Source organism: Salvia hispanica, chromosome 1, assembly GCF_023119035.1.
Source record: "Salvia hispanica cultivar TCC Black 2014 chromosome 1, UniMelb_Shisp_WGS_1.0, whole genome shotgun sequence".
Taxonomy (NCBI): domain Eukaryota; kingdom Viridiplantae; phylum Streptophyta; class Magnoliopsida; order Lamiales; family Lamiaceae; genus Salvia; species Salvia hispanica.
Window position 1 is genome coordinate 19,297,477 of NC_062965.1, and position 10,203 is coordinate 19,307,679.

Genomic DNA, 10,203 nt, shown 5'->3' on the forward strand with positions numbered 1-10,203 from the left:
AAGTACTCCTATTTAATTTTTTAATTGTTTATTAGTTGTAAATATTTGAAAAATAAGAAATGTTCTCTATTTTTTGAAGATGAAAGCACTTTCTCTTAAACGACGCCGTTTGGCAATCCCCCATTTGTATTTAGAAACCGGCGAGATTCACAGACAGCATTGATATTTGTTGGATTGAACTCAAATTGAAGCTACTGATATTCATCAATGGCGAAGATATTTGCTTCGCAAAATCTTCCCTCTGACGTCGCTCAAGTTATGGATCAGCTGGAGCGCCATTGTTTGGCGCCTGACGGCTCTCTCATTTCCAAATCCACCTACTACGATCTCCAGCTCGTACTGTCCAATTTATCCCGCTTCTAATGTTCTTCTCTCGTGATCGAATTCAATTTCCGTATTTTTGATTGATTTGGCAATGCAGGCGAGAGAAGAGATGTGTAAGGAGAGGCAGCGTTATTTGGAAGCCATGGTACTATTTATGCGATTTTTTCCTCTAATTGCAGTGGCGGATTCGGAGGTTTCCTCGTTTTAATCAGGATGAGTGTCGGTGCAATTTTGCAGGCGATTTACATAGAGGCAATTGCGATGGTGGAGGAGTATCAGCAAGCGGTTTCCGTGGCTAATTTGGGCGGTATTCGCGATATTCAGGGACTTTATCCGCAGCTGGGCTTGAAGAGCTTGCCTCAGGTTTCAAACAGTTTGCTAACGTCGAATTACGAGTAATATTTAGGTTTGGTAGACATTTGAAAGTGAATGGATGTGATTTGTTGCAAACATGTGCACAAAATTATGTCAATTAGAGTCTGAACTGAAGTATTAACATATACGATTAAAGCTTCTGATGCTGTGTTTATATGTATGTTTCTGTTTGGTTTAGTCCAATGTGTTGTTAAGTTGAGGTTGAATGAGATGGATGAGAAGTGGCTTTGGATATTATATTTAAGACCTGGGCTGAAGGAGATGGCTGAAATAGAGTTATTTTCAGGTTTACGAGACCCTTGAGCATCGGATGGTTGTTGCTGAAGCTGCTCAAAAATTGAGGCTTCCTCTGATCTCCAAAGATGGTGAGATTCATGAGGAAGAAATTGAAAAATGGAGTGTCGTATCGAGGAGCTCGCTTGATAGTACAAGTACTGGTGTCACTATCAGCTCAAGTACAAATTCGACTAATCATACAAATTTATCTGCCATTGGAGCGGGGACATCTGCAAACATTCCAGTTTCATTCGGAGCAACCGACTCGTCCGAACCTGAGGTTGGTGGTGTCCCTAATAGGTTCCTTGGGATAACTCCAGCCTATTTATGGCAAACCCAACTTCAGCAGGCACCACTATCAATGGTATGTCAACGCACAATAAAGGACAATCATGTATGTTACTGTCTACAAGCAATTTGTAACAGCATGAAAATTCTTCCCCTGACTTCATTTCTAGAATTGAAGTTTCAATAATCTGAACTTTATTGCTTAGTATTATTACAGCAGTGTTTATGGTTTAAAAGTGTTTCCACTTTACTGAAATGTAGGACATTACAGAATACCAGGTGTTGCTTGCCCGTGAGATTGCCAGCAGGTTAGATGCCAAGTGTGACAGGGTAGCTGAAGCCATTGTGATAGATGACATTGGTTAGTCTACATTTTATCTCTACTCTCCACATTGTAAATGAGTTATGGTCAGTGCCATTCATGCTCTTGATATTGGTTTGCATCAGAACTGTTTAACGTTTTATGCATTGAGTTTTTCGTTCATAGTAGTACTTAATATTGTAAAGATCTATCTTGTAATTGGACTATCTTTGACATTGGATTCCTAGATTCACGAACTGGTCACCAGAGCATGACTTCTCGACTTCCAGAAAGGTCTCTCTCTCTCTCTCTCACACACACACACATACACACTCTGCAAAATGACATGCATGCAGCATGCTTTCCTTCCAGATTTTAGCAATCATAGATCGAAACATGTTTAACCTATTCGACATATCACAGGGTAAAGTTGATTATTGAAGAGATAGAAAGAGAAGAATTAGCATGGAGAGAGGATCTATATTCTTCTGACAGAAAATTTGCGGAATACTACAATGTAAGCAGAGCTGTTGTACTTTCTTGATGATCTATTATCCTTATATGACTTATTTTACCTGACTATGCGTAATCATTAATGTTGGAGTCGTGATCTGCATGTAATTTCAAATATATTTTCTATCCAAGGTTTTGGAGCAGATTCTTGGGGTGCTTATTAAGCTCGTAAAAGATGTAAAACTCCGGCATCAACATAAATATGTAAGTTTTTGTATCACAGTTGTCTCAAAATACACCTTGGCCTTTCTTTTGGGCTATTCGTAGCACTTTCTGTCTCTGAGAGACTCCTGTGGGCTGTGAGCAATATGCTAATTGTTCTGCCTTTTATAGGATGAACTACAAAAGACTTGGCTATGCAAGAGATGTGAGACGATGAGTGCTAAATTAAGGTCTTTCTTTCCTGCTGCTGACATTTCTCTTGGAATTGAATTTCAACATATAGACATTGTTTATGGAATGTCCCATTTAAGGAGGATTGTTTTGCTAACAAATTGTTTTGATTTGTTATTGAAGAGTTCTAGAGCATATTCTCCTGCTTGAAACTTATACTAGGGAAACCATTCCCGCACTCCATAAAATCAGGTAATTATTATATACTTGAAATAATACTTGGTTAACTGTTGGCCAGCTGTGTTTACGTACTTTGCTTTCACCAGGAAATATTTGGTTGAATCAACTGAAGAAGCTTCACTTGCATACAATAAAGCGGTGAGCTTCCATATTCTTGTAGTGTGTGTTGAGCTATGATCAGATTAAGTTCTTGTTTGCATTGCACATATAACTCATTTGCTGGTTAATTTAACGGTCCTTGAAATATGAGATAATGTAGAGGACTATCGTGCATTGTTGCTGACCTGCTATGCACATCACTCTTCCTAGCTGAAGGTGTCGATTTGTGGAGTTATCAAATTATATCCAGATATTACATGAGGGCTAAATTGATTGTTTTTTTCTTTTGACAGACAAGAATTACTAATACTACATATAATTGTAGTCTCCAGAGTTACATCAATACTACTTATAAAATTTAAAAGTTTGTGAAGATCTACAGGCTTAAAATAAATTTACTTTTGAAGTGCTGCCTCATTCCCCATGCTTCAAACTATTCTATTAATCAACACGACTTTGAGTGTACGGTTTTTTCAGTCTATCTTCCACACACATCTGATTTGTAGTCGGAGATTGCACTTTTTATGTGAGGATATACAAGTAGACAGAGATCATTGTAGCTAACCGGAAATAGGAAAACTAAAAACAAATGTGTGTTTCAATTTCTTTACCAGGTCACACGGCTTCGTGAGTACCAAGGTGTCGATCCTCATTTTGATACCATTGCCAGGCAATACCATGACATAGTGAAGGTAAGATCTGGAGCAACTTCAATTCTTACTTATGATGCCTTCACTTTGCATGTAAATTTATCATGGGAAAACGAGGGAAAAGAAAATCCCACTCTTTAAATATCCACTTTCTTTTTCTGCATTTTCCCTGATAAATTTACAACCAAAGAGAACGTACCATTCGATGCTAGGCTGCACTACCGAACCCCCCCTCTAATTTTCTGGGAAAATTCCCCTTGCAGAAATTGGAAAACATGCAATGGACCATTCATCAGGTGGAAATGGACTTGAAACGTGATCAACCCACCACCTAACTTTTTTATAAGACAAACTTTCACCTGTGTGTAAATAATATAATGATACTACTACATTATTTGGGTTTTTATTTCATGTTTTGTCACAGAGAGAGTTATTCGAATCTTCTATTGCTTTCTTTTATTCACGAGTCCCATGTTTATTTTTCTCTTAAATTTTTTACACGTTGTAAGAGGGTCTATATGCGGGTCTGAGTTGGTGGCATAATGTATCAAAATATAAGTTGTATACGAAAATATTAATATTTAGTTTATTAAAGATCGAGATAGATTCGATCAGTGACCGTTGTCTAAGCTAACCAATAACTGCCCGAAGCTGCATTTGGAATACTACATCAGGAGACCAATGTTGTAAGAAAAGGAATGTGTAAGAAAAGGAATGTGTAATCTTCCATGTTAGTATAAAGGAAGACAAAAAAAGAAGTAAAGAGTAGAATCATGGGAAAGAGAATAATTGGGATTTGTATAATCTATAGTATATGATACAATTGCCATTTGCAGCAGATAAAATTCACCAACTAGAAGAGATTGGCTTGATGCTGGTTTCCAGTTCTCATCATAGTACAAAACTCTTCATAATTAATTCTTCCATCCTGCAAAAAGAAAAAGGCAATTGAAACGATGTAGTTCGATCGTGTCCTCATTACGACATCGTTTTGTGCTATGTCATTTAAAAAACCAGAATTGGATTGTAAACAATGTCTGTGTCCTTTTTCGATCCTTGAAACTTATAGTTTTAAAACAACCCCTTAATTTAATAATTAGATGATAGTTATATTAAAAAGCACCATTAATTAAAATATGAGGAAGTTAATTAAGCTTACATTGTCTGAGTCTACTTCAGCAATGATCTCCTTTATGGTTGCTGGATCTCCCATCCCATGTTCTTGCATACCTGTTTCCAGTTCATCTCTTGTAATGAACCTATCAACATAAAAAACACAACCATTAATTATCCTTCAATAAAATATGCAAATTAATTTTCTTAAAAAATCCTATAATAGAGATGCTTACCCACTATTATCTTTGTCAAAGTATTGAAATGCTTTATAAAGATTTTCCTCCCTTTCTAATCTGTGTCTGTGCATAGTTGCTGTTATGAACTCAATGTAATCAATTGTCCCATTTCCATCCACATCAGCCTGCATAAATGTTGTCATAAATTAAACCTAAGTTTTTCCAAAAACTCAAAAGTCAATGCAGCGTGCTCTGTACTTTGCCAAATAAAGCGAATTCGCGATATAAATTAATGCATTGTAGTACTCTGTACTTTGCTAAATATCGCGAATTCGCGATATAGGTTCAACGCAGAATTCTCACAGTAGTAGATGACAACTTATGGGGGAACCAAGGGTTGTTGTTTTTGTTACCGCGTCCATTAACTGCCTGACTTCAGTCTCGGTGAGTTTAGATCCGAGCCGAGCTAAGCCGGCTTTGAGTTCTTCATAAGTGATAGTGCCACTCTTGTCAGTGTCCATATTTGTGAACATTGCTTTCAGACCATGTATTTCCTCTGTAGAAAGATTTTCTGCTATCACCTGCATATTGCAACAATTTTGAATTACTCTTAGGGCCATTTAGTATTTAACAGTAATTTAATTTAGAGGCACTTTCCCGTGCGCGAGTAAAAACTTCGTGATCTATACATATTGCCATGTGATGTGTCCAACCAATTACAGTTGCAGAAAGATAATAAGGAGACAAAATATATTGTAATAGGTCGGAGATTCAAGACATTTTTAGTGTGCATAATTCTAAAACGATAATTGGAACATAGATAAAAGCTAGACACATTAGATGACGATGAAATAACTTAATTGGTAAAACGTTTCCCCTTTAATCAATAGATCTATCAGGGGTTGAGTCACTTCGATTGCGCATATTAATGAAGGTATCAAGTGTGTGTGAGTTGTAATTCATACCTTGAGTGCTAGCTTCTTAAGTTTGTTCATTGCTCTAAATTGCTTCATCCTAGTGAGAACCGCGCTGTCTATTGGTTTGTCAGACGCTTCCCCTCCTTCTTTAAGCCAAGGATGCTCTAATAAGTCCAAAACAAGAGTTAATCTTAATCTAAGAAACAAATATGTTAAGGTAACAAAATTAGAAGGTAATGTCTATGTATTAATACATACCAAGAACTTGTGCAGCAGTAATTCTCTTCTTTGGGTCCATTGTAAGCATTTTACGCACAAGGTCCTTTGCACTCTCCGATATTGATGGCCAAGGTTTCGTCTCGAAATCCACATTCCCCCTCAACACGGAGTCGAATATGGCACGCTCATTATCTACACGTAGCGATAAAGCTGTTAGGAGCGTTTATTTTTTGAGGAATTATCCTAAATATATAAAATGCGGGGCCAGAGGAATTCCAGCAATTATGATAAAGTTAAATATGTATCGTAATCGTATCAGTCATGAAAAGTAAACACGGTGAGGTAGTTTACCGCCCCAAAAAGGAGGTACGCCGCTGAGTAATATGTAGAGCATGACTCCGGCACTCCAGACATCGGCTTCCTTCCCGTATTTACGACGGAGCACCTCCGGAGCCACGTAATAAGCGCTCCCCACTACATCCTTGTATGTCTTGCCTGAATCCCACAACACCAAAACACATACATTATCAATTTTCAATCGTTGACACAAAAAAAATGATATAGAGCTTATGCTTTTTAAAATTTAGATAATAATATAATTTTGATAAAGACACTATAAAAGAAAAAAAAGTAAAATTATAAATTTGATAGGAATTTAAGCCCCTTCACCATTTTATTCGTTTCTATTTCACATAAATTTGGTCAAAATTATGATGTCAACATACTATAAGGTTTTGATGAAAATTTTAAAATTGTTAAGTATTAAATTTAACTACTTTAGTTAACTAATGCTTCATCCCGAAATGTACCTAATCCCTTAGTACCCAATGTTAATATGACATCAGATGATTACCAAATCGATGAGGATCGTACTAGTAACGTTTTCCGACAATTTACTTAAAATTAGCAGAAATTCCAATTTAAGTTTGAACTCTCCCAAAACTATTTTCCTGTGTTGTACAAAGTGACACAAAACGCAGCGTTTAAAGAGTAAAAACAAGCACATTACCTTCCTCAATAAAGACGGAGAGGCCGAAATCGGTGGCCTTGAGCAGCGCCTCCTCGGTCTTATCGGAAAGCAAGAAATTCTCGGGCTTGAGATCGCGATGCATGACCCCCATGAAATGGCAAATCTGCACCACCCCAACAATGCTCCTGCAAATCCCGGCCGCCTTCCTCTCGCTGTAGTGGCCCTTTGCAATGATCCGGTCGAAGAGCTCCCCGCCCTCGCAGAGCTCCATGACGAGATGGACCGAGTGCTTGTCCTCGTAGGCGCCTTTGAACTCGACGATGTTGGGCTGGCCGCTGAGGTGCTGCATGATCTGAATCTCGCGCCTCATGTCGTCCTTGTCGCTGCGGGTGACGAGCTTCTTCTTGGAGATGGATTTGCAGGCGAAGTGGCGCCCCGTGGCGGAGGAGGTGCAGAGGTGGGTCACGCCGAACTGGCCGCGCCCGAGCTCCTTGCCGAGGGTGTAGTGGGATTTCACGTCGGAGAGGGGCTTGCCGAGGATGGTGTTGGCTGTTTTTGCCGGGGGAGGGGAGGGGGAGGGGAGGTGGGCCGCCGCCGCGTAGCCGGGGGAGATGGAGAATTGGATCGGGGTTTGGTGTTGGTGGTGGTGGTTGCCGGTGGTGTTGGTGGAGGGTTTGGGGTTTTGCTTGCTTATGCAAAGCCCCATTATTTTTTTTTGGGAGAGGGAATGAAAGGATTGTTGGTAGATGGTAATGGATTGGATGTGTTGTGTTTTTGTATTTGTTATTAGGAGATTGTTTGAGAGTGGAGAGGGAATTTGTCAACGTGAGGGGCTATGGAGGAAAAGATCTAAGAGATTAGTTTATACTCCCTCCGTCCGCGTCCGCGAATAGGAATCCGTTTTTCATTTTAGTCCGTTCGCGAATAAAAGTCCCGATTCATTTTTATCATATGATAATAGAGTCTCACCTTCCATTAACTCATTTCACTCATATTTTATTTAAAACTAATATCTAATATATAAAGGTGGGACTCCTATTTCACTAAATTTTTTTCACTCATTTTTCTTAACATTTCTTAAAATCAATGCCACCAAGAAATGAGACTCTTGATGGCAGACGGATGGAGTACCTTATAGGGCTATTCTAGTGATTTTTAGGTCCTGGCTTTGTCTGTCTAAACACGTCTTACTTTTTAGTGACTTGAGTGTAGATGATGTGCCGGTGAAAGATGTTGGAATGTTAGTTTGCCTTTGAGTAAATGTTGTGCTCTAGCTTCTTTTTTGTTTGTGTAATGGAAAATGTTGAATTTCATTTTTTGAATAAAGTAAACGGTTGTTAATGCATTTAGCCATATTTTCTTTCTCTTAATTATGTCTCTATGCATTAACTATCTATTTAACACTAAATAACAATTTCTAAATTTCTGTACCGCCTTCCAAATGTGAATCAAATGTACTACTATTAATTTTGTGAAAATAGTATTGTAATTACAGCCTGTATTTATGTAGTATGTTATTTACCTAATAATGACTGAGTCTTTCGAGAGATTTTATTGATTTATTTAATTTTAATGGATGGAAATTTAAATGTCGCATTTATGAGAAATACTATCAAACTAGGCCAAAGTTTGTAATTTTAGTGATTAATAGTCTTATTTAGAATTTATTCTCTATCATGATCTCTTTCACGAAATATTTTATTTTAGACGATATTCATGTCATGCTTATTTAATTTATTTGTTACATTAAATGTGAGTGGCCAAATATTTTATGTGTTTTAATTAAATAAAATTTCAGATCCAAGTGCTCATATTTAGGAGATTTAGTCCCTAATATCTCAAAATATTATGGTGAAAGCATATTTGGACTATGATTTAAAGTGAAGTATTATTATTGGTTTTATATTGACTTGCCACGATTAAATATGGTTGGAAAAGTTCACATACACGTTGAATTGAATTAATCTAGATTGCCAACCAACGAGGAAGTATTATATATGAGAAATAATGAATCAACAGTGGGAGATCGGAAAGAGGAACGAAGGCTGTTATTTGATTTATTAATTAATTGAATTGTTCGCATCTACGATGTAATTACAACGCAAAGGCCTACTCTAAGAGATTTATTTAATTTGATACTCATTCTTCACTTTCATTGATATAATCAAATATTATGATTCTTGTCATCTGTTAATCACGCATTTATATTGTATAGTGTGATAAAATAACTATACTTTATCGCCGGCCAACTTTTCATAACTGTACTGTTTTTCTTTTTGTTTCTTCTTTTTGGGTTTCGAGAAAGAGAATGAGATACGTAATCGGTAATACGTTGGTTTATTTTCACTACTAGTCCATGATTTAAATTATTATTTTAAATTAATTCAAGTGTTAAAAAAATATGAAAAAGTGGAGGAAAAATCAGGAAAATATATATTTATAATTAATAGTATTAAATCAATCTAAAAATACTTATAAAATAATCACATATATAAAATATTAACTTGTATGTAAATGTCTAATGTATAATTAAATAAGTCATTATTAGAATTATATAATTTTAATATCAAAACAGGGAATACAATAAAAACATGAAGCAACAGATTAGATATGTGCCACCTATAAGGGGAATTTCCACTTTTCCAACATGAATTTAGAATATATATGAAAGAGAGAAACTCCAAAATAGTGATTCGCACACCTTTTATTCTCTCAAAGCTTTTTATCTTTAGATGTAGAAAAAAATGATTCCATTAATTTTTTTAATAATATTATAATTATTTCAATTATAATTTGTTAAATTTAATGAAACATGGTCTCATTGCGTCTTTTATTTTTAAAAACTATCACTGGTTATTCTACATTCATCACGTAATTATTCGATTTGAACGTTATTTTATTAATTAAAAAAAAATTCTTATCAATTAAAGTTATGCTTTATAGTCGGTCACAACGCGTAGGACGTTTCTACGTGAGGTGCCTAATAAAGAATCAAATTTATGTTGCTTTGACACCTTGACACACTATGCAAAACATTCGTGGATACTTAGTTATGATTTTAATTCTTTCTTAGTTGTATTTTTTGGATAATATTAATTATTTTTGTTGGAGTTAAATAATGGAGTACTACTAATTCTTATGGAATACTAGTATTATGCAAGTCACATGGCTACGATCTAAAATTTTAGATTGTTTATATGAATATATGATGGTGATGCAACATGGAATTCCAAGAAATGGGAAGCAATCAAACGTTGATGAGATTACAAAATATATAGTACTATACTATTGAATTTAATTATATACAAGGAGTATAAAACTATATAATTATTTTATTAATCATTCATCGCCCGAGTGCTATTTATTGACCAAGAATAGATGAATTAAATATGTCACGCGGAAGTGG

General features: G+C 36.1%; 2 protein-coding genes across 2 annotated transcripts; one reads left to right on the forward strand and one right to left on the reverse strand.

Annotated features, from left to right (window-relative positions):
- The first annotated feature begins 114 nt into the window (after window positions 1-114).
- LOC125200629 (AUGMIN subunit 4) lies at window positions 115-3,858 on the forward strand. Its single transcript, XM_048098313.1, has 13 exons — window positions 115-336; window positions 422-469; window positions 562-687; window positions 986-1,339; window positions 1,525-1,624; window positions 1,813-1,858; window positions 1,988-2,081; window positions 2,210-2,281; window positions 2,411-2,469; window positions 2,594-2,662; window positions 2,737-2,788; window positions 3,364-3,441; window positions 3,663-3,858. Exons 1-13 carry the CDS (start codon window positions 208-210, stop codon window positions 3,732-3,734), a joined length of 1,299 nt encoding a protein of 432 aa, XP_047954270.1. The 5' UTR covers window positions 115-207; the 3' UTR covers window positions 3,735-3,858.
- Window positions 3,859-4,170: 312 nt separating this feature from the next.
- LOC125200628 (calcium-dependent protein kinase 2-like) lies at window positions 4,171-7,614 on the reverse strand. Its single transcript, XM_048098311.1, has 8 exons — window positions 6,837-7,614; window positions 6,179-6,322; window positions 5,867-6,019; window positions 5,657-5,772; window positions 5,105-5,272; window positions 4,749-4,876; window positions 4,559-4,658; window positions 4,171-4,327 (listed from the first exon to the last, which is right to left on the reverse strand). Exons 1-8 carry the CDS (start codon window positions 7,501-7,503, stop codon window positions 4,253-4,255), a joined length of 1,551 nt encoding a protein of 516 aa, XP_047954268.1. The 5' UTR covers window positions 7,504-7,614; the 3' UTR covers window positions 4,171-4,252.
- Between the last annotated feature and the right edge of the window lie 2,589 nt (window positions 7,615-10,203).

Coding starts and splice junctions, on each gene's coding strand:
- LOC125200629 (XM_048098313.1), top strand. CDS start 208: ATGGCGAAGATATTTGCTTCGCAAAATCTTCCCTCTGACGTCGCTCAA. Junction 470..561: donor AGCGTTATTTGGAAGCCATG/GTACTATTTATG, acceptor GCAATTTTGCAG/GCGATTTACATAGAGGCAAT. Junction 2,663..2,736: donor CCCGCACTCCATAAAATCAG/GTAATTATTATA, acceptor TGCTTTCACCAG/GAAATATTTGGTTGAATCAA.
- LOC125200628 (XM_048098311.1), bottom strand. CDS start 7,503: ATGGGGCTTTGCATAAGCAAGCAAAACCCCAAACCCTCCACCAACACC. Junction 5,273..5,656: donor TTAAGAAGCTAGCACTCAAG/GTATGAATTACA, acceptor TGCAATATGCAG/GTGATAGCAGAAAATCTTTC. Junction 4,877..5,104: donor TCAGGCAGTTAATGGACGCG/GTAACAAAAACA, acceptor ACATTTATGCAG/GCTGATGTGGATGGAAATGG.